Below are 24,267 nucleotides of genomic sequence, written 5' to 3'. Positions count from 1 at the left end.
AAAAAGGCTGAAAATAATCTTTTTGGGGGCATTCTGGGGAAACCTCTTCCTTCAAGCAGAAGCAAAGGGTCAGATTTGATTAAATTACCTCTTCAAAAATAATCAGATGTAGTTCATGTCTTCTGACCGCGAGATCAAAACCAGTAAAACTGCAATGTATCACGCTGAACGGGTCCACCTTTCTCCATCTCATGGAGACAGCGTTCCAGTCAGGAACGCCGAGGCTGAATGTAAAACAACACCTCTTTGTACACACATCAGCATTGCACAGACACCCTTTTTATACCTTTGGTATATAGACTATGGCATCTTATATTAAAAAGGAAAGGCATTAAATTCATTATCAAAACTTATCAGTACACTGCAGAACATTTTAAGGCACCAAGATGTTGTTGATATAAGTTACACTTTAAAGAAGACTAAATACCATTTTGTCCTATAAATTCTTGCCACTGTTAATAAGAACAAGTAGCTTAAACAAACACATGAACAGACTGTATAGCAGTCAGATATGATCGTGTAAATCACTCCTGTTCTTCATCAAGGCAAAGCTTTACTGTACGTGTTCAGATGGAACCTTGCCTGTCGTTGATGTGGCCGCTGTGCCAGGCTCTAAACCGGCCACGGCCACTGTGTGAGCATGTGAATGTGAACAGTACTCCACTGTCTTATAACAATAAGAGTGACTGCATGTGTTGGGGGGACATTGTGTGTGTCACTCTGTGTGTGTGTGTGTGTGTGTGTGTGCATGCTCACACCACCCTTGCCTAATTTACATAGATGCAATCACACCTAGCTATGCCACGCATTTTTACACAGGCAGGAAAATAAAGCCTACAGTACTCCATTCAGCGTTATGAAAATGACAAAGTACATAATACATTCTAAATCTGCAATCCTACGGTGGATTTACGCCCTGCATATTACTTCCTGTTTATTATCAGATGCTGGAGCATGTGATGCGTACAGTCAGCCAGCCAGGCAGTCAGTGGTTCAGACCAAGTGGTTTGGCCTAGTGGGGAGCCGTGGGGCAGACAATGGCCGCACTGTGTGGCTGAAGTGCCTTTGGTGTCAATGACTCTGCCAGCAACTGAGACTGGCAGATCCAAAATGGCGGAGCGCAGAGAGCCCTGCTGGTGCTTGTCATGGTTTAAACAGGGCAGTTTTGATCCTTTTTGGATGCAGCTTTTCTTTGGGGGGGTCATATCAGAGCTGGGAGGTTTAGAAAGCAGCGCTGTGCTGCTCCGCCTAATCTGCTGGCATTTTATTTATTTTAAGGAGGTGAAGGGGAACAAGGGGGGAAACGGGGAAGGAGAGCAAGCATGTGGGAGAAGTTCAAACAGAGTCGGAGGGTCTCGCTTTTGTCTCCTTTGCTCCTCGAACTCCAGCTCGGCTCCCCCAGAGGTGGAATGGAGATGTTTAAAGCTTCAAAAAGTCCAGTTTCTGCATGTAAAAAGTTACAGACAGAGAAGAAAACATTAACAGTTACACATTTTATGAATGTTTTCATGAGAAAAAAAAAAAAAGCGAGGAATCAATAAAAAAGTGTAGCACCACAAAGAGAGGACGGGGTGACATGAGCAGGAGATGTAAAGAGATCGACAACAGAGAGGAAGAAAACATGAAAGAAACATGTAATAATCAGAGTAAACTTACTCTTATTGAGATGACAGTCACACAGCTGTGGAGGGAGACTGACTCTGTGGAGGAAGAAACAGTCACATATTATATTCCGCACTTAAGTGTGCGTTCGCGCTGAGGCGTGCACGTGCGCGTGCACAGGCGGCAATCCTCCCTCTGTTGTTGAATATGTGCATATCGCTGTCTGCGTGTTTGCACTGTCTGTTTGGGCTGCGTGTGTCCGTCTGTCTGTCAATCTGTTCCCAGCGCAGTCTGTTTGCCAATCTGTCATATTCTGTTTGCTAGATAAGGAGATTGAGAGGATGTGTGTGTGTTTGTATATGTGTGCGCACAGAGCAAATTCATTTAAACTTACCATGGAGATGACAGGCAGGTACTGCTGTTTGCTTACAGCTAGATGTATGCATTGTGTTCTCACTTTTATAAACATATAGAAATGCTTCCACTGTTTGAAGGACACCTTTTTTATATATACATCACCTCGGGGGAAAGTGTAGCAGCTTCATCACCACTAATCACAGACATATGTTGCACACAAATGGTGACATTTTCATCCAAAGTCCACACATTTTTATTCATCATTTCATCCAAACAGTGGTGGGAGCCAACGAGTCTCAGGGACCGGAGCAGTAATTAAAAGTGTCATTCGTGAACTCCTGTTTGCTTCAAAAAAAAAAAAAATCTTCTATGTATAACATATAATCTCACTAATAGAAGAAGGAGTCTCTGGGTGCTTTTCATTATGCTAACGTATCTCCTCGCCTCGCGTCTCTTCCCAGCAAGGATGTGAGAGCGATCCGAGGACGACGGAGTCGATGCTGCCAAAATGAGGAATCCTTTGTTCCACAGTGTCAAGTGACACCAGTGACTTATGAACAGCTGTATGAATCAAAGCAACGCCCACGAAGGTGCGGCTTTTATACGTCACGCTACTTGATAAAAGACCTCCGCGTAGGATACACCTGTGTTCCTGCACGCTAAGCTCTTCACGGGATCTCCTGTTAGTCCATGTCCTTAATGTGCCTTTAAGTTATTGAAGATCCACCGATGGGACAATGAGAAGTGTTTGTGTGTCTTTGTGTTTGTCTGCATCCGCTCATCTGATCCACTCCAAACTCGGCAGGTGTATCGTCGGGGATCCAAGAAACTTCAGTGTCAAGTGTGAAGTAGTTTGGTTGAGCAGTTTTTGAGAACGACACTCGTGACTTTATCGATTGCGTGTCGCAAAAGGTGGCTGCACCCAGAGAGAAGCTGTAGCTATAAAACCTCACAATCATCTGAAGTGTGGGAGTATTTTAGGCTGCGACAGAACAATGTGGAGCTCTGTAAGCACATTAGACTGAGACCGGCTGATTACACCTGTACAACAGCATCCTGGTGGTCTTTGTCCAGACTGCAGCTATTGATGAGCACCAATATAAGAGAAAGAGGAAAAAAAACAAATGCTAGAAAAATTACAAACCAACATTGGGGTTTTGAATGCATCTCACCAAAAATGTAAAAAAAAAAAAAAAGACAATTAGTCTTGAGGATTAGGCAAATTACTGCTAACAGATTAGAAGATGACAAATTTCAGGCATCTGGTGTCTAAGACTCTGACCATATGATTTCACCGGCTCTGGTTTGAGTGCAGCTGGGAACCTCTGCTGCGGATCATCCCTGCTTTCTCTCGCCTCCTTTCTCGTCTCTATTGTACTGACTGGTATCAAATGAAGGAGAAAAAAAAATCTTGCCTTTATCAGACAGCAGTGGTGGAGAGATGTAAAGAAATATGAGAAAGAGCTCAGTTCACGGTGGTGTCTTGACATCCACTTAGCTGCACGTTTGTTTAAACCTCATTTTAAACTAATTTAAGACAAACATATTGTCATGTTTTAGTTGTTTTTAAGCTGGTATTTAATCAGCCTCAGCATTACAAACCAGACCCAGAAGGTTTATGAGGGACTTTTTTTGGGGAAATGCAACAGAAATACAAAGATTCCTGGAAAACCTTTGGCCTGAAAAGGAGGCCCTGCTTCCAGCGCCAAAAGAAAAACACATTCATCACCTCGCATCTATATTTAACCTCGCTGAGTGTTTTCTGCAAATACAAACTGCTCCCATTCACTTTGGCATCACTGGATTGTGTGTTACATGTGGACTCTCCAGACCCACCTGTGAGTAGCTTGTTGATCCAGAGCTTCTCCTGGGGTCCCTCCCAGACGCCGGGGATCCCCCCTCCTTCTGACTGCCGACAGAGGAGGAGTCTGAGCAGCTACTGTGGACTGAGACACAGAAAGACAGAGTATGGCTACAGGTTAACAGATAGCACCAAGTGTCAGACATCATTCAGACGTGCTCTCCTTTTTCAGAATAACAACCCCGTCCGGCAGGGAAGCACAATTTACATGCATGGATTTTTGAGTAAATTGCATTGTGTTGTATTAATGCACGTTTATGGTGTGAGATTCTCTACATCATAATGTTTTCCTGGACTGAAAAGAAAGAGGAGATCAGGTATGGCGGAGACAAAGAGAGGAGTCAGAGTGAGAAGGCATTTTTCTCATCCTGTTCAATGAATTTCTAACACCATGTTCTGTCCCAGAGGACAATTCATGCATTGAAATCCTGAGCTGCGCCACTCAATGAGACACCTGGTGAGCAGTATGTGCATTGCACCGAGCCATGAATGGCAAATCACTTTGGCTCTGAGGCAACAACGGCCTTCGGAGAGTGAATAGTGGGTCTGGAATCCGAGGAATTGTACCGAGATTAAGTGTTTTTATCCGACTGTTCTGTGGCGTATCTCTGTGGACGGCGCTTGTCTTTAGCCATCAGATTTTGTAATATCCTTATTTACCATCGTGTTGGGGATTTTGTGAGCACGATCATAACTTGGTTCATGGTCCTCTCTAGTAATTATGTGCATTTTAAAGGTAGATTTATGACTGTGTGGAAACTGTTGTGAACTTATTGTGTCGAGGGTCTCTTCCTCTAAATGTTTGTGGCTGTTTTTGCATACAAGCTCTCTCTGAACTTGTGCCCCTGCTTAAACTTGCATTTAGAAATACAGCAACAGGCCTGGGTTATAGGGTTAGAACCCATATTACATATTACGAAAGGGCATTTTTAGCTCAGCGTTTTCATTTTATGGCCGACAAAACCCTAAAATCCCACAATATGCTTCCTGCACGACACCAAACATCAGAAAGTTAGACAAAAGCCTATGAACAAATTCAAACTTTTATCTGCTTAAGAGCTACAGATATTTTCCCTCAGCAGTTGACGAAGACAGAGCTAAAAAAAAAAGAATATCTGCCAGAAAAATTTAGTGATTTGTCGGCCTAACTGGGCTGAACTGCAGACAGCGTTTGCACGGAGCAGATAGGTGACAAGTATGGAGACATACTAAACAATTAGGCAGTAAAATATCTATAGTGTGTAGAGTTATCATGTATTGGTGGGGGACACCTGTGGGCAAAGTGTTGTATGTGTGCCTTTGTAAAAATATATAATCAAAGACTTTAAAGAAAAAAAGATTTCTGACATTATAGCTGAATTCTCTCCCTTCTTCTTGTTTCCGTAGAGGTGCAGGACTTGATATTGCAGTGAAAAATGAGCCCACAGTTAGTAAAAAATCCCTAAAAGTAATGAGTACTGTCACTTTTTAATACTTTAAGTACATTTTGTTAATATTTCTATACTTTCACCTGAGAGAAAAGCTGATTCCAGGACCTATCATTTTGCATTAATGCATTATTGTTTTGTAATCGTGCCACTAATAGTAGTCATATCATCATGATGCATAAGAAATCCATCAAGCATAATTTTGCTTTATCACCCACACACGATTAAGAGAAGGACAAGAAATCCATGGTAGCTGTTTAACACCCATGTAGGCTGCATGTATTGTTTAAGGATACAGTTTCAAAATTAAGACAAAGGTTGTCGCTCCTGCGTCTGCCTTAAAAGCAGTTAAAGGCAGACACAGCGGTGGAGGTTGTGATGGGATTTGATCAGAGCAGAAGTAAAATGTGCTTCCACAGTTGAGCTTTTTGACTGCGCTATATATTCTCCGCAGGCATGTCACAGCTCTTCAAAATTTCTCAGTGTGAGACAAATATCAAAAATTCATAGAGTAGCCTCGGGGTGCGAGATTGAAAAAAACATGTACCACATTATTACCTTGTCACATGGGGAGATACACCCAGGACCCGTTTTGTTTCCTGTCTGTAATCTCGGGGCCACATCACTTTCGGCTCACAGAGCAAATTTGAACAATCCAGTAATCCAATCTGGTCACATAAAACCCAGCGACGTCCTGAAGACACAGTTTGAGCTGACAAATGGTTTCTGTGTGTGTGAGGTGACTAGTGGAGCTGTGTGGTTTAAGCTAAAACACTGAACTGATCTCTGGAGTTTATATTCTGCTCTGTTCTATTAAAACATCGAGGAACATTGAGGGCATGTCCTCTTTTGTGTTGTGCTGAGAGGACAGGCACAACAGGTATGGTTGTGTTAAGTCTGTGTGAAACTAAAAGCAGTTTTCCCAAATCCAGTGTGTGCACATGGGACTTCAAATATTAGCTAATTGCTTGAACATGTGGAGTTATGACTTTGGGAGCAGTTTAACAAAGAATTTATGTATGGTGGCATCTTTCCGCTCTCATAAATAACAAGAAACTGATGTCTGTCACGTCTTCCTGCCAGAGATGGCCGGCCAACTTTTTCATATAATAAGCAGTGATGAGTTGAATAACTGTCACAAGTAATGAATCTTAGAGCGGAGGGCTAAACTGCATCAAGGCTTTCAGAGTGGAGGCAGAGGCGTGTCTATGGATGACTTCACTATAATCTAATACAGGCAAGAAGACGGCCACAATTATTTGCTTACTACTGAACATGGGAAAAGTAGCTGCACAAATATCCTTTTTTCTGTCGTAGGTTGCTGCAGGGTGGGTCATTGTGATGTAAGTTTTTGATGTGAACAGATCCCCTCTCCGTCCACTCACGGTGCAAACTGTCGTCCACAATATCTCTGAAGCTCTAAAGGAGTATTTGGTCTTGTTCACAGTAAAAAGTGCGTCTTTAACTGGTCAAAAGCTTGTTGCAGGATTTCAGTGGCTGACTTTGCAGTATTAGCAAACAGAACTGTATCATCCACGTATTGAATGGTGTTCCATTTTGTTATGGTGGATGTAAACTATAAACCGGATGGGACCCCAGATTGAGCCCTGTGGGACTCCTTTTGACAGGTGTAACAAATCAGAGCAATCATTTCCTATAATCACACATTGCTGTTGATAAAACGGGTCGTCCTGAAACCATCTACATGACATAGAGTCAAAACCAACATCATGTAAACTTTGTAGAAGCACATTTTGCTCGACAGTATAGAAGAGTTAGTCAAATGAACAAAGAAGGCAGCAGAATATTTCCCTTTGTCTACAGCAGATGGTTTGTTTATCGTTAGTATCCAAAGTGATGGCAGTGACAGCACAGTTTTTGCTCTGAAACATGGCTGGTTTGGACCTAAAACTGAATTCCTGTACAGCAGATGTGCTCCAGATGTATTCCTTCTTGAGCCTACCTCTGTCGTTGAGGCTGTAGATGGAGTCCAGCTCTGAACCTTGAGTTCCACTTGCATCCAGCAGAAGCTTACTGGAAATTCCCATGCAGAGAGACTCCTTCAGACACAACTCTGGGAGAGGAGAGAGGGGAAATAATGTAAAAATGTAAATCCAAAACAGAAGCAACTGCATATTCTCATTTAAGGCATATTACAGTAAAGTCAGATATCGTCACTTTTATTGATGGCAGGAGTCAGGTGCCACTTTAAGAACAGCTATGTCCCCTCTTTAAGCAAGCTGCAGAGCATCTTCTCCAAGGTGATGCTGTAATCTAAGCCAGCGACAGGAAGCAAAGCTGAGATGCAAGAGTTTATGCATACAAGGAGACATGTGATAGTCAGCAGTTCCTTGTGTTTGAAAAGCAAAGGAGCAAAAAAAAAAAAAAAAATGAAACGGCAAAGTGGCCTGGCGGTGATATTTTTATATGTTCTGTGCTCACAGGAAAGGCAATTATCATCCCAGATACAGTTACACAAAGACGAATCAGATTTGTTTAGTCTGCAAAAATCTTAAACCGAACCGGTGGCCTTTATCCTCTCAAGCACATTTATAGTAAACTACAAATAAAAAAACTAAACCGCTAAATAAAATGACTCCATCCACCGTCTCTTAAATCATGTTTTCTGATCCCATCCGCATGACAGAAGCGGTGAGTCGGGCTGACAAATGGGGACGTTACCCTTTAAAGGTGGACTCTGAGAGTGTTGACATTGAGCTGGTTGCATATTTTAACAGTTGGTCGCTGCCAGATTTACCTGCTGGCCTGTGCACAAGCCTCACACAGCCACCGATGCTGCTGCACAACAGCGTCGAGGGGGAGAACTCGAGTGTTTCAGTGGAACATTTGCATGTGCTGAGGTGAGCACCGTCATTAAAGTCTGTCTGCAGTCGTCCAGAAACCACCCAAATATTCAAGTTGCATATGGATGTTCTTTTTTCATAAAAAATAATCCCTTGAAGCTTTGAAATGTCTTCGACGTAACTCAGCACTATTTCTTCCTCTTGATCTATGAAGCCCCCACCTCTATCTGCACTACTTGCTGCAGCTCGAGCACACCAGCTCACTACTGCTGCGTTACACACCGACCAGTTGAATCACTGGCGTAATTTAGCCACACATGTTGAAGCCAGAAAATTATTCTGAAGAAGGAGAATGCTACGTAAAGTTCAGCCCTGCAGGTCAACAGGATTGATTTCTTACATTTATTATGTATGAAACCTCAATATGCTGCAGGTTGACGGCGTTGGCTGCTTATTCTGCTCATGTTGTGTCTTATATCATATAAAAAAACACCATATGGATATTATAACAACATTAAAACAGTCTTTTTTGACAGGAAAAGGTCATTTAAAAGGTTAATTTATTGAAAGAACCAGGAAGATTGGCTTTATTACACGATCCAGTCTTTATCAAAACTCAACACTTGCACCAGGATTTTTTGAATTTGTTGGATTTGAACGAAAGTCTATTGGCTAAGAATCACAAACTGAACCTCTTCCTCTGCAGTGGACACATGTTTAGTGTGTTTTCCTGCTTTAAACTCATCGCATGCTCGACTTGTGCCAAGAAAATGCCATTAAATCAGGACGAGGTGATATTTCACCGCAGCTGACGTGACAACATGTTACTCACACGGTACACTTAAAGGATCAGAATTTATCCTTGTTTTTTATTCAGGCATTCTTCGGTGACCACATTACGCACAATGCATCTAAAAGCTGACAGTTTTTGCCGGAGATTTGTGCGCCGTGTTAGAGAGGCTAATGTAACCTCATGCAGAGATGAGTTATGTCAAGTTATGTCACCTGTCAGACTTCACGCAGCTTCCTTTGGAGCTACAAAAGGTTTTATCCAACTCTTTTTACACATGCATCGGCACTGTTAAATGTCAGCGCGCTTTCCCTTTAATACATCAGCACTGTTATACAGCAGGGTTCGATGTCAATTTAAAGGGTCTTGATTTGACGCCTAGAGGTCAGGCTGTACCTGTGTTGTTGATGGCGTGCGTCCACAGCAGATGAGCGATGTCATGAGTCCAGGCCTGCCTGCCTTCCCTGTCCTGGGCTTGCAGCGTAATGCAGTCTTTGGTTTTCAGAGCTGTTCGGACCCAAACTTCGAACTTCAGTCCGTCTTCACCAACGCTCTGAGTCAGACCCATCTCACTGGTCTGTACGGAGGAGAGAGAGTGTACAAAGTGTGCATCTTGTCTTCGGCGTCTTCTCAGCCAGGAAATACAAGCACCTCAGATTTAACACAGAATACAGGTTTTCCACGTAACTCTTCAAACACAGAGAAATGGAAAGAAAGCAGCAGTCTGTACCTTGACGCTGTGCTTGTAGCTGTAGGCGGTGCGTCCCGGACCAGGACTCTTCTGTTTGGTGAAGATGACCATGTGCTGGTAGAGGAAAACGTTCCTGACGCCGGCCCGCTTCCTCCGGCCGCCTCCGCACACCGTCAGCTCGCCCTGGCGCACCAGCTCGCCTCGCTCCGCCACCGGGATCTGAAAACACACGCTCACTTTAGGATGCACTTATCCTGACCTCGGGGGCCTTCGTCTGCACAAGACACCATCGTAGTTTCCATCTTGACAGGCCATTCAAGCTCGAACCAGGTTCTCTTTGCCAGTGGGTTCAAGTGTGTTCTACTTGTTTCCAACACTGATGGAATTATCTCGAAACATGTAACAATATTTTTAAAAAATGAAGATTACTGCATCTGAGAATTTAGAAAAATGATTTTAAGCAACAAAAACAAAAAAATTTCAGATCTTTTTCGAAAGAGCGACACTTTAAAGAGCTGATGTTGCTGCTCTGGAGAGCAAAAAGGACACATTTAAAAGCTGCCTTTGGTGAAAATCAAGTTATTATTCCTTGTGAACATGTTTTCATGGTGTTTTTTGTGTACTTGAAGACATTTTTTGAGCAAAATACGCAGTAAATGCCGCGGCTGAGGAGGCAACAGTGCCGGCTCACATTCATTTGAACAGAAAAGCTTCTAAATGTGTGACTTTCATACATAGATGAGAGTTTTTAAGGGTTTCATTAATGACCAGAGAGGTACTTTAGGGTCATCCTGAGTTGTTGACACATTTATGGCTTTATTATCAGAAGCCAGAAGCATTTTTTTTGTGTGTTTTAGAGCCAAATCTCAAACCCTCCCTCCTTCACCTACTCTAATTTGCGGTGAAGAGTTTCGAGACATTTCGACTACAAAGACTGAAAAGCCTTATTCTCATTTCAATAAAGAGAAGGACAAAGCAGTGTTATTATTACGAGGCCTTGCATGGTGACATATTCCCACTTCGTATGGATGCTTCTTTGTGTCGGATCTTTGCTTTAATTGGCCAGCTGAGTCATTTCTTTTGTAAAAATGTGACTTCATTGTTCATGTCAATAACAGGGTTGAGACTTTGTGATGCTGCTGCAACGCAAATCAAAGCCAGATAGGCGCTTGTAAAAGTCAACAACTGCATAATGCCGCTCCAGGATTCAATACTAGACTTTGCGAAGACGCAAACAACTAACACACACAAATCCCGCTGACAATTTCACTCCGACGATAAAATTAAAAAGACTCTTCATTTATGAGCAGCCAGAACTTTATTTTTAAACCTTCGAGAGTTGTGCGGGTCATGATACAAGTGATGCTCCACACACTCTATGGACACCCACCTCCACACCCACCCAAACGCACACACACACACACACACACACACACACACACACACACACACCTGCACTTACAATCACTTTTACCTGAAGAGCTGTTGCAGCGCGATTTGAAGTAGCTCAATGGGAGTGTTTGCGCTACCGTAATCTCTCCCCTCGCTCAAAAAAAAAGGGGAGGAGAGGGTGTGTGTGTGTGTGTGTGTGTGTGTGTGTGTGTGTGCGTGCGTGTGTGTGTGTGTGTGGGAGTCAAACGTTTCCAGTCACGACTACCTCTGAATGATACTGCTGTGTCAGAGCAGAATATGGTGTTTTTTTCTGACTTTTTGATGAAGATTAGAGTCGTTTTTTTTTTTTCAAATCCACAATAACAGTAAAGGCAACCATCTGTCTGAGGAAACAGCATCTTTCCTCGGACTTCCATCCCTTCAGTAGCAACTGTAGAGAAGATTTAAGTGGATGAAAGAAGAACTTGTGGTTTTAAGTTCAGACTTTCATTGAATAATACCAGGATACCTGTTGTTTTCTTACGCAAAAAGATGCAGTCAAACTAAGCCATTTTTGTCTTTTTTAAAATTAAAAATATATATATTTGATAACAAAACCTATAAATAACGAGTCTCAGCTTCAGCGCTTCCACTGGCCTGACCTCAACAAGACGATTTAGTTTCTTTCCCTCTAAGAAAAGAAAGTAGGACTTGACAGTTGCAGAGTCATAAACTGGGACAGGCATTCTCACCGGACATCCGACGATGAGGTCACTGGCCCGGAGGTCCTCGCCGTGCCGCTGGGCGTGTCTCAGGGTGGAGAGGGCGGAGTCTGAGGCGGGGTTTATCCCCCCCAGCTCCTCCAGGGCCTCGCAGTACTGCTCCAGCCTCTGGATGGGAGCCTGCAGGCAGTGGGGGAAGGACAGGGGGGAGAGGGGGGAGGACAGGGGCAGTTTGGACTTGAGGTGGGAGAGAGAGCAGAGGAGGAGGAAGAGGAAAAGGGATACGAGTGTTTAAACTGGTGTTTCCGCTTCACATTCAACTGAATCAAATTATACACCAGTGAGCCACAACATTAAAACCGCTGACAGGTGGAGGGAAGAGAACTGATCGCCTCGTTACAGCTCCACCTGTGGGGAGGTGGCGTACATCAGGCAGCGAGGGAACAGACACGTCTTAGAGCTGATGTCATGGAAGCAGGAACAAAGTGTCGACGAGTGGGTCAGAACATCTCCTAAGCAGCAGGTCTTGTAGGGTTACCAACAGTGGTCCAAGAACGGGTCGTGGTCCAAACTCCCAGAAGACCTACTGCTGCACAAACTGATAAAAACCACAGCTTCTGGGACTTTAAGGATCTGCTGCTAACAAATGCCTTCGGAGGTCAGTGGAGTCCAGGGCCATGTAGACAGGGTTAGGTTTGCTGGTTTTAGTGTTGCACAGTGAGTGTTTTTGCAGTAAATGAACCCACAATGCAATGGGAAAAGTGGTGGACAATCTATGGTCACTAATAAGGATTAACTTTACATCATTACATACATAATGAAGGAGGTTGTTTCTGAAACAGCACCGATGCTACAGAAGTTTTATTTTAAAGTTCTCAAGTGAAAATAACGAACACAACAGAAAACTTTTTATATTTTCTGTCAAAACGTGCTGCATAAGCTGAATGACATCAGGGTCCAACTTGTGTTTTCCTCTTTAAATTCTAATAAATTTGGCTTTTTTAAACGTTGTCCTCAGACTTTCTCAGGCCTCTCTTCAGAAGACCTCGTCTCTCTCACTGTGTCTGAGCGTCTAAATCACCTCCACCTGAACTCCACCTGATCGTCAGTGCGGCTGAACATCAACCATCAGAACACAGCGTTCCTGTTGCCGTTTAGCCACTGAGCTGGATGTTGAGTTGGCGCTGAGGAATTCTGTGTGGTCGTTTCTCTGTTTAAAGTGTCTCAGTCTTAGTGGTGACGTTTATTTCCTCTCTTTGTCTCCTGTTTTGTGGTCAGTCAGGGAGCTTAGTGTTGGGTTTGATTCTGTGGAGGGAGCTTTTACTTTCTAAGACAGTCTGGTTGGTTTTGGCCTTGGAGACCCTGAAGCCTTTTTTACTTCCACTTTGTTTTTGACATGTTTGTCAAACAGGCTTCTTTAAACAAATCTTCAACTGGAGCATGTAAAGGTCTCAGCAGCTCTTTTTTTGGTTTTGGAAATAACTAAGTACTCTAGTGCAGTACTTGAGTACACCTTACATTTCCATTTATGCTGCTTCATCCATTCTGCCACATTTCAGAGGGAATTATTGTACTTTCCATTCTGCTGCATTCATCTGACGGCTTTAGCCACTTTCAACATGAAGACTTTCCACAATGGATGAAATGATGCACTTGTTGAAGCTTGTTGAAGATTAAAGCAGGAGTTTCCAACCTGTCTGGCGTCTTACAAAGAAGCGGCGTGCGGTCGGGGTCACGTGTCGCCTATCTACCCACCAGACTTCTCACGTAGTTCAATAAATGTTCAAATGATCAGATATCTCACCAAAAAATCACAGATGAAAGAAAAAGTCCAAAAACTCCAAAGAGATTCGAGTGTTTGAACTTTTCTTCTCCCATTAATCATCTGACAACCTCCTCAGATTTATCTGGATATAAAGTCGTTCAAACCTGCTGCTGACACACTGATGCTTCAGTTTTAATCTAATGACGCCACATATATAGAAATATATCAGTAAAATGGACCAAATCAGTACTTTTACTTCAATATTTCTGTATATTTTGCTGCTTTTTCCTGCCTTTTACATGCTTTTGCTTGTAATGGAGTATTTTTACTTTAGTATCTGACTACTTCTTCAACTGTTTGTGCCATTTTTGCAAACTCTTGGTTTAGTGACCTTGTTAAGCAGCTCGTTGAGTTTCCCTAAATGTAGAGTAAAGATCAAAAAGTAAACTACAAAGTGTTGTAAAGCCACATGTGTGGAGATTTGCGTGCTGTTGCTAAACTAAATACGCTGCCAGGTTAGGCTGATTGTGGTTTTAAATCCATTGTGGAGATGCTACACAGTGATGATGATTATTAGGTAACACTTTGTTTGAACTGGAGGAGAATTGGATGGAGAACACCGTAGTTTTGGTGTTTTTTTTTTTGTTTTTCCGCTGAAGAGCCCTTTCGGTTTGCTGTGATTACAACTTGAAGCATGTGTAATCAGGCTAATTATTGTCTTGAAGCTACAAAGAGCCAAGACTAATTTTTACAGTCATAATTGACGCTTCAATCTTGTTTCTTCCACTTTTTTTTTTTTCCTTTTTTCTCCCCAGTCCGCTGATCCCAGCAACCGTGAAAAAGCGGCTCCCGTCATAACAATCATCCCCAAAATGATCCCATCATCGTTCAGCCTGAACGCCGCTTTCATCACCATCACGATAACCATAAAGCTTCCCGTAACCCACAATGTGTTTCTGCCGCTTTAAAGCTGCTGCTACTGCTGTGCTGCGAGCTCACGCTGCCTCCTGCTGGCCGTCCGGTGGAACTGCGCCTTAATGAAACACTTCACAACTTGAGTATAGCCGCAGAGATCTTAAGCACTCTGATCTCTCCACATAAAGTCCTCGTAGTAATCTCACGATGCTGTCGATGTATTATTTTTAGCTAATTGTAGCTCGGGAGCTCAAATTACTTTCTCTATAATCCGCCTTTAATTGGCTTTTCTAGTGTACATTAAACATGTAATTAGCTTTACTGTATACAGCTCATTTTTAATTGCCGACACAAACGAATAAAGCAACTTTAATTGGTTTGTGCTTGTGATGTGCTCAAAAATTACTCATAATGATGTCCTCATGTTGTGATTTCACTGTTTTTTTCCTTTTTAAAAAAGGGAAAATAACCAAATAACTAATCTGGAGTGTTGCTCATCAGGGAGAATTGGGCCTTTCTCTGTCTGAAATATAGTTTAATGAAACAGCAGTAAAAAAGCAGGGAGGCACATAAACTCCTTCCATTGAAGCTCAGTCGTAGCTGCTTGTCGACGATGCTGTTTCTTCTTCTGCTTTGGCTCAGGGTCAACGCGTCCCTCGTCGTTTCAACAGACGAGTCCAACAAAACATTCAGACGGTCATTCCTCCCCTTTCCTTCCAATGCTCACGTTCCACGTTGCTGCAGGACACATGTTCCTGCGCTCAGATCAGCAAAGCTGCCATATGATGCCACTTGTTTCTGCCAGTTTGGGCACCAGCAGGTGTTTGTACCTCATACTGAAGGCATTTAACCCGCCCGCCAACACTTGTAAAAGACATTTCCAGCGCTGTGTTTGTGTCAGAGTTGGAGCTCTGGCAGATTATAATGAACTAATCTAACTTCACCAACCCTCCAAAACTTTATCATCTTTGTTTTTGTCCAAAGTTAAAGCAGCTCTGTTTGTTTTTGTTGGTATTTTTAGAAAAACCTGAACCCGGCATATCATTTACGTTACCTACATTTAAGTTTTATTGTCAGGAAAATGTCTCAATCTAACGTTCGAAGACAAACTGCAACATTCAGAGCAAGTTCTGTGACAGCTAGAGAACGTTCTCAAACCAGCGTCCAAAAATGTTTGCAATACGTTGTTGAGACGTCTGATGACAGAACATTTCTTTTAAGGTTGGACGTTTTGCAGATGTCTTAGAATGTTTTGGGGATGTTGTTGACATTAAGGCATGTTCTTATATAAAACATTCCCAAAACGTTACATGCTAGCAGAGGCATTCGCTCTGCAACACTTGGAAAACATTTTAAGAATGTTGGGGCATAATGGTCTAACAATGTTGTCACAAACATTTATAGAATGTCCTCTTCCTGCAGTAGAACATTACTCTACCTTTTGCTGAGGTTGGATAACGTTCTAGGAACTGAGACAAAACTTACTTGATCACTAAAACTTTGCAGAGATTCTTTAGAACGTTATTACAACGAAAACATGTCAGCTGGGTTCCTGCTAACTCGTCCACCACCTGAAAGAACGGCTACACTGATCATCCATTCATACGTTTTCTTGGTGGCAGCAGACTAAGCAGGCGTTAGGGTTCAGGTTTGGTTTAGGAGGTATGGGTTGGTTTTCCAGTTGCTCCTGGAGGATCCCAACGTGTTCCCAGACCAGATGAGATATGTATTCCTTCCCAAGTCTACCCTGGCATCTTGTCCAAGCTTCTTCCAAAGGAAGGCGACCTTGAGGAGTCCTGATCAGATGCCCACCTAAGTTGTTTCCTACGAAGGGTCTGCGACTCTCCTCCCTCTAGAAGTCGGATCTCTATCTTTAAAGGAAAAACCATTTGGACTGTTGGTATCCACAACCTCATGGTGCCTTCTCTTAGACAAAATCCCCAGACACACTTAAACTTTGGCCTCAGACCCTCAATGGAGCCTCATGAAAAGGGTTTACAGGTTCCATTTAGAATGTGAAGGAGTATTTGGACCCAGAAATGTCTTTTATGTCACCTGCGTCGTCAGCATTAACAGATGGATTCGGTGATTTGAATAGAAACAGAACCACGATGATTCCTACCTTGAAGAAGTCGGCGGCCTGTGTGACCAGAGGGGAGTCCAGTTCTGGTTTGTTCCTGATGTAGTGGGAATACTGCAGGAACTGCTCCCGCTGAGGGTTCACAGAAAGAAATCAACAAAACACATCCACACAATCAGCAATTCAGACATTTTAAAGCATATTCTAAGTTTTTTTTTTTGAGAGCAGCTCAATGAATTAAGTTTATTCACTCATTCACACTCACTCTAAAGCATTTCATTGCACATGTCTAATAAAACCTGTTGTAGATTTATATAAATAGATTCCAGTGCAAAATCCTGTGATGAATTTTGTTTCATCCAACAGCCCGTGTTGACGTGAATTCTTGAGATTTCTTGAGGTTTGATTCAAATCTTATTGTCTCAAGACAAACATGAACAAAACATTTTCACCGGATAGAAGTAAAAGAATTCAGAGGGAAAGGATGCAAATGAATGCTGCTGTTCTGGTCCACGTTTTGTTCTGTTTGAATCCAGAACTGAGGTTTTTAATGGGATACAAAAAAATAAAATCGGATTAATAGTAAACACTTATTTATTCCTTTGCTAATTTGTGCTTTGTTGCTGGTGAAACATTTGATTTTGTCTTCAGGATTCTAAAACTTGTATTGCGACAAGACTGGAAAGGACTTTTTTGAATTTATTTCACACTTTATCTTGAATTTTTTTACTTTTTTCTATTCTTTCATTTTAAATTCAATAATCTTTTGCTGTTTTTCTTTCTTTCTAAACATTTTAATGCACTTTGAGTTGCCTTAGTGTCAGAAATGTACTATAGAAACAGAGTTGACTTGCTTTTGTGGTACAGAACGTTATTCTAGTGTCTATAAATCTCCGTTTTGTCATCTGCAAAATGAAGTAAATCCAACAACTGACAGCACACATTCCTGAACTTACGTATTTGCTGAAGCAGTCCTGTTGCAACAAGCTCTGCACGAGAGCGCCCTCCATGGCGGGGAGCAGGTTCTGCGAGTGGAAGCTGCCGAGGCTGGCCCAGTTGGGGAAGAGCGAGTCAGCCTTCCCCCTGATGGAGGCCGGGGTGTCCGAGAGCTCCAGCAGGGGCAGATAAGTCTCCTCCACCCCCCTCAGGACGGTCACATACTGCCTCTCCGAGCTCAGCATCCTGCACCAGAGCAGGTAGAGCTTACTGCGGGATGGGAGGGGGAGGAGGGGGGAAGTCAAGGTGGGAGATGGAGGAGATGTAAAGGAGAAAGTGAAAACGTTGGAGTGAATTTGCAAAAGAGAAACAAACATGGAGGGAAGAGGAAGTGGGAGTGAAGATAGCAGTAAGCAATGGACACGGATCAAAGAGCTGGTAATGAAAAAATTATCTGAGATTGCAGATTGCACGCTGGCTGATAAAATCATTCTCAAACAGACTTCAGTTGTGCTTAAATTATCCCAGAAGCGATGCATCACTCTCCTCTTTCATCTCAGCCTGGTCTGTTCTTAATGTCATTCATCGTGCTGCTCTTGTTTTGGAGCTCTGAGCTGCAGACAAACTCCCAAAACGCACAGAAAGTTTCCACACAAGCAAGAGGAGGAGACGCCCACCTCTGTGCATTGGACCCGGCCCTGTCCGTCCCCGTCTCCCGGTCCGTCCTCCCCAGCAGGACGTGTTGCCGTGGCGACCCCGTGTGGTCCACCACCTCCTTGCTGCTGACCTCCACGCCTCGGATCAGCACCCCTCCACCTCCTCCGCCTCCTCCTGCACTGCCCCAGCCGGGGATGGCCGCAGCCATGCTGGTGGTGATGACCGGGTCAGCCACCGCCCGCCGGCCCAGCCAGGACATGGGGGAGTTACGGCTCGGCCCGCCCACGGGGGACTCGGCCGGTTTGGGGGTGGCGTTTCCTCTGCGGGGCGCCAGGAGGGCCTGGAGGTCGAAGCTTGGGTGGCGCTTCCGGGGTGGCTTGGGCGGGAGCGGCGCCTCGGTGGGCTGTTGGATAGTCGAGATGGTTTTTATTTTATTACTGTTTTAAATTTGTTAAACCTGCAGTGACTTTTATGGCCACTGGGGGGCGACATAATATATCAAATTAATACAACAATTACACAACAGAGCAATATTAGCGTTTATTTAACTCTTAGCTCAATCACCAACTCTTCTGATAACCGATTAATTGCTTTGAGTAAGAATCGAAGAAAGAAAGCTTCTTGAACTTGATTTTTTTTTTCTGCTCTTCTATAACAGTAAAGTGAATGTTTTCTGGGTTGTGGACAAAACTACACATTTCATAGCCTCATCATGGGCTTTAGGAAACACTGATCCACATTTTTTTCACCACTTTCTGACATTTTGTGCACCAAACAGCTAATCCATTAATCGCGAAAATAATCTGCGGATTAATCAACAGTGACAAAAGAAAAAAATCCTGAGCTGCAGGCCTGATTCGTGTGGAGCCATGTTTTATGCCATCTGTTTTGGTCTCCACCAGCTCCTGAGGGAAATATTTGGCTCTTCAGCAGCTCAACTCTGGCAGCGAACTGTGGGATAAATCTGCCATTTGTTGCAGAGCAGTGTGAGATTTTGGAGACTTTTCACGGAAAACAGCTGCGTGTTGTGGCCAAACCCAAAGCTGATGAAAGTGGTGAGTCTGAACCAGTCGAGGTTCAGAAGACATCGAGCTGAAAGACGCTAAACGGCTCGTCGGGGCTGAGAGGAACGACAGCGGAGAAAAAAAAAGCTCATGTCACCAGAAACAACCCCAGCTCACATACATGTGTATTTGGGTCACTGTTAATTAGAACTTAACGGTAGTTTACGGTCGTTTTTTTCTTAAAGCAGAATAATTTTCAAACCAAAACTGGAGTAAAAACGTTTTTACACAGAAATCAGTTATCAAAAATGATATACAGACAGTGAAGCACGCAGGTTGTGTTTAAAATGACGACCTACAATGTGTTCACAGTGATTGAAAAGTTACTTAATTTGCATCCAAAGAGTTGAATAATCTCCAAAATGACTCAAAGTTTGTCCAAAATGAGTTAAAAATTACCAAAAAATGTACAATTTAAGTCAAACTTTGTTCAAAATTTGCCCAGAAAGGATCAGATTTGTCTAAAATTACTCACAATGTGTCTCAAAATTACCCCAAATTTGTTGAAAATGTCCAAATTGATGAACACAAATGGTGATAAACTTAAATATCAGCGTCTCATTACTGAAGATGAACTGACTCCACTGTTTCAAGATCTAAAACTCAAACTTTAAATGGGTTTCTATTTATTATTATCTATATTTTTTTGATTCTGAACTTTTGCCGTGTGTGTCTTTAACTGCGCATCTGAATCATGTGGTTGTGCACGAGGAAGGACGTTTGGGCTGCATGCAAATGGAAAGTTAAGTTTAAGACATTTTCCTAAACAATAAGACACGATGAGGCTCTTGTTTCTGTTGCAAGTCAAGCTGAGCTTAACGTGTGCCTCTAAAACTCTAGATACAATTTTTAAAACAAGATTTTTCACCAAACAAAAAAAGCCTGCAAACATAGATTTGACGGTTTTACGTCAATCTGCAGCTAAAAACCTGATTAATAGTGAAAAAAAGCTCATTTATTTTGTCAAATTACATTTTTCAAATTCAAAGTAGCAGCAAAAAAGTCCAGAATATGCACCAATAGCAGGATTTTGGTTTGAACATCGATAGACGGACTCACGCTCTTCTTTGCAGGATTCAGGAGGTTCTGCAGAAACTTTCCTCCTCCAGCTCCTCCTGCTCCTCCTCCTCCTGCTCCGTCTCTCTTATTCCCTTTATCCTCTCCGATCTTCAGCGTGGAGCAGGTCTGGGGCCTGAACAGCGACGCCAGAGACCCCCACGACTGCAGCCCTCCGTCCCCTCCTCCAGCTCCCAGCCCCCAGTCGCCCTCCCCCTCGGGGCCCATCAGGTCCCACAGGCTGCTGGCAGAGGGGGTCTTGGGCTTCCCCTGGTTCTGGTGCTGCGTCCTGTCGGACTGCAGGAAGCGGGGTTTGACCTGCGCCACGGTCCGCTGGTAGCGCTCCACTGTCTGGGTCCAGAGATCCAGGAGCTGCCCGCCGCCCAGCTCGATGGCCAAGGAGCGGGCGTCCTGGAAACGGGACGGCGGGATGGGAGGGAGGGAGGCCAGAGGGCAGGTGGGGGAGGAGGGAGACGGGGAGGAGGGGGTGGTGGAGACGGCGTCGCACCACTGGGTCGCCTGTATAGGAGATGGGAAGGAAAAGGTGATTGTTGTTGCCCTAAGAGGGAAGAAACGACGACTTGTAGGAGTCTGAATGTGGTGCAACTTAAACTGCATCTCAGTAAGAGCTGAGCCACATGGTGACGGTTCCAGATCTACAGATATATCATCAGATTATGTGAGGACGTGGGATGACTGAGCCGGTGTAGCTCTAAAATAACAATATTCATATTGTTCCTTTAATCGACTGCAGTGTGATTGTTGTCTTCTGTGCTGTGGAGTTCCTCAGGGCTCCATCCTGGGGCCCTTTTTATTCACCTCCTACTGCACATGCTCTCTTCATTACACACTGCTAACCAGTTTGGCATCATCTCTTGTTGTGATGATGATGTCCAGCTTTCTGCATATGTGTTCTAACTTAACAATTATCTGAAGTTATTAGATGAAATCGCTACTTAACGGACGTTCTGCTGTTTGACACAAATCATTTTACAGAAATATTCTTAAAGCGTATTTCTAAAAGCCGCCTGGTGCCTGTACCTCCGTCAGGGTGGACAGCAGCCTCTGGGTGTTGTCCAGCGTGGTCCAGCAGTCGGACAGACAGTGGGACATGTCTCTCAGCCGCTCCCTGACCGGAGGAAGGCGGATCTGGACGTCGCTCAGCCCTGCCCAGTCCAGCTCGCACCATCCCTCCAAGTCGCTGAGCACCGACAGAGTCTCGCTGTGCAGCTCCTGAAAAAGAAGCAGTAGGATCCGCTGTGAAGTCTGGAAGCGCCCTCAAGTGTTTAGAGGCTTGACAAAGACACGCTGGGGAAATCACGACTGGAACAACAGCAGCCGCCTCTGCTGGGAATACAGAAACTTCTACTGTTTCCACAAGAATTACGCAAAACATAGCAGCGAGCGGCGCAGTGGGCTCCGACGCACATCTGTTTACATTTAACACTTGTAGTTATTGACTCCTTAAATCCTTCAGAGAGTAATTCTCAGCAACATGTGCAGCTTAAGGCTCTTGTAGGGCTAATAAAGTTCATTATTCTGGAGTTGGGAGGTTTGTTGTGTTGGTGGGAGACGTTAAAGGGCCTCCACGTACCGTACAGACAAAGTCAAACATAAAAACATCAGTACATCATGGAGTTTACACCAGAGATGCCAGGTTTAAAACATGTAATATTATTGTTTTTAACATATTTATATGTCTGGTTTTAGTGGCTTAAATCAAACAGATTAGCAGAAGAAAAAGTTGGGAACATGACAAAAAAGGTCGTTTTTTTAAATAATGAATTAAAGGTGATTAAAGAAAACGTTAAAGCAGCGTCATAAAGACCTCGACTCTCCGTTAACAATATACTTCAGGGGGAAAAATCTGAGAACTGAGATTCTAAAAGTTCAACACTGTTCAAATAAATGAGGTTTTTGCTGCTTGAGCTTATTTTTCATCAGTTTAACCAAAATGTTGGATGTTTTTGAACTAACGAGGTTTAATCTGCACAAATAATCACCTCAACCAGAGTCATCCAGGCAACACAGACTTCCTAATTCACTCAACTATACCTGCAAAAATAGCAAAAATACACAGAAACCCCCCAAAACAAGGCGTTGCTTCTATGACTATGACTTCAGCTCTCTTCAGCACCTTTGCTGCCAGAAAAAATAAATAAATAAAATGTTAGTGTACAGATGTTGTTCTGTAACATGTTGCTGCAATTAAAATAATAATAATAATAATTTAATAAAATTAAAAAAAATGTATATTAGGGATTGAAAAATGTTGAATATTTTTTATTATTTAAAAAAAATTATTTAAATTTAATTATTGAATAAAAATCTTTTTTTTAAAAAAGAGATTAATTTACACATTGAGCATAAAAAAGGCCAAAACTCTAAACCATCATCATGTAATTTTTCTCAATTCTTTTCCTGATATTTAATAATAATATTTAATAATAATCGGCGTAATTTCTGTTCTCAAGGAATAAAAGTGTAAATCGTGCTAATAATTAATTTCTAATAGCTTTACTACCGTTTCTATACTAAAATAATTTCATCATGTTAAACCATGGAACTGTTTTCTACTTATAAAATAAATTCTAATACATTTATAGTATTTATTATTATTTATTTAATAGTGCTTATAATTATTGTATAAGTATTTTATTTAGTTTTTTCACGCTTTTTACAATTGTTTTTTATAAAAATTTACGATGAATAAATTAATTTTAAAAAACAGCTATACACTGTATTTCAGACACATTTAATAGCTGTTTTACATATTTTTGTTTTTCTGGTACTTTTGCTGACAGATTTTTTAAATAGTTTTTTACCATTTATTTGTTTGATCCACAAAGTCCACATAAGACACGTTCTGAACAGTGAAACAGTAGATTTTCACATTAAAATCCGTCCATGTGTAGAACGACTGATTCTGATTCGCACAGAAAGAGCCGCGTGTTTGCACAAACTCACGTTGGCCGTTTCTCTGAACGTCTTGAACTTCTGCTGCTTGAGCGAGAGTCTGCTGAGCGACAGGGGAGGGTCCCTGTAGTCCTCCAGCTGGGACTGGACTTGCTCAATCTCCTTATCACACTGTGGATTAAAGGCCAGCAGAGGAAGGGGTGAGGGAAGGGGAAAACCGAGTGAAGAAACAGACAGGAAACAAAGAGAAATGTGGGTGAGAGAATGAACGTCAGTAATCCAGTGTGTACGGGAGACTGGAAAACCTTGTCTCACACTAAATAACTGCAAACCAGAGAGTTTCGACCCAGTTTCCAGTAGTGACAGAACCTCTTACGGGGATGCGTGCACCTATCTCAGTCCTCCAGGTCATGGTTATTCTCTTAGTTTAGTCGTAGCAACTGGACTTGCTGGAGTTCGTTGAAGACGTTCCACCTTCATCCAGGAGGCTTCATCAGTTCTGACTGACTAGTTGGGAGTCCAGATACTTATATCCTTAACCCTTTCAGCACTATAGCCTGTTATACCGGTCCGCTGCTTTGATCCCGTCCTCCCTGCAGCCCGGTATAGCGGCTCCGTCATATGGCGACTTTCTGTTATATTCATTTTGATTGGCTATCAGCAGGAACCCCCATATGGGTCAACGACCACGATGACTTCCCCCGGACCACCCCGGACCACCCCATCTACGACCCTCCCCCCCCGGTACGCTGTAAAGGACTCCTGGCATATAGGTTTATATATCAGAGGGGTCCGGGTGCCAGCACCCCCCAGCGCTCTTGGTCTGCGACTCCTCCCGGGTGGACGGCCCCAGTTGGTTGCGTCTTCCGCGAGCCTCAGTGCCATGTCTCCCTACAGTCAGTGGTGGCTCGTTAGTGCTCCCCCTGCCACAGTGGGGTTCGTTAGGGCTGGGTATGAATGTGGTTTCATCTTCCTGAAGATGTTTTAGCTCTTAGGACTGAATTGTGGCATCATCTCTCATCTGTTTACAATTCAGTCTGAAGATCTCTCCCTGCATCCACACCTAGCTCCACCGAACCCCACTGTGGCAGGGGGAGCACTAACGACCCACATAACGATGGGGAGGAGCAACAAACCTCCAATTGAAACTCAGGTGTTAATGGCTCCTTAAGATATAAGTATCTGGAACTCCCAACTAGTCAGTCAGAGCTGATGAAGCCTCTTGGATGAAGGTGGAACGTCTTCAAGGAACT

At 43.2% G+C, this 24,267-nt stretch overlaps 1 protein-coding gene across 1 annotated transcript in view; it reads right to left on the bottom strand.

The window, feature by feature from the left end:
• Nucleotides 1-257: 257 nt before the first annotated feature.
• Nucleotides 258-24,267, bottom strand: part of LOC103373974 (pleckstrin homology domain-containing family G member 4B-like) — a 50,256-nt gene continuing 26,246 nt past the window's right edge. Inside the window, exons 15-27 of the mRNA XM_008303986.1 lie at nucleotides 23,066-23,185; nucleotides 21,140-21,331; nucleotides 20,102-20,617; nucleotides 17,999-18,381; nucleotides 17,342-17,591; nucleotides 16,428-16,517; nucleotides 11,656-11,862; nucleotides 9,572-9,751; nucleotides 9,238-9,418; nucleotides 7,211-7,321; nucleotides 3,796-3,905; nucleotides 1,657-1,700; nucleotides 258-1,443 (exon numbers count right to left, since the gene is read on the bottom strand). Of these exons, the coding sequence (XP_008302208.1) occupies nucleotides 1,674-1,700; nucleotides 3,796-3,905; nucleotides 7,211-7,321; nucleotides 9,238-9,418; nucleotides 9,572-9,751; nucleotides 11,656-11,862; nucleotides 16,428-16,517; nucleotides 17,342-17,591; nucleotides 17,999-18,381; nucleotides 20,102-20,617; nucleotides 21,140-21,331; nucleotides 23,066-23,185 (2,367 nt within the window). The 3' untranslated portion in view covers nucleotides 258-1,443; nucleotides 1,657-1,673. The remainder of the gene's footprint in view (nucleotides 1,444-1,656; nucleotides 1,701-3,795; nucleotides 3,906-7,210; nucleotides 7,322-9,237; nucleotides 9,419-9,571; nucleotides 9,752-11,655; nucleotides 11,863-16,427; nucleotides 16,518-17,341; nucleotides 17,592-17,998; nucleotides 18,382-20,101; nucleotides 20,618-21,139; nucleotides 21,332-23,065; nucleotides 23,186-24,267) is intronic.

This window comes from Stegastes partitus, unplaced genomic scaffold (assembly GCF_000690725.1).
Source record: "Stegastes partitus isolate 25-593 unplaced genomic scaffold, Stegastes_partitus-1.0.2 Scaffold2109, whole genome shotgun sequence".
Classification (NCBI taxonomy): Eukaryota; Metazoa; Chordata; class Actinopteri; family Pomacentridae; genus Stegastes; species Stegastes partitus.
Note: the sequence above shows the minus strand (reverse complement) of the source record. Positions and strands in the feature narration are given on the sequence as shown.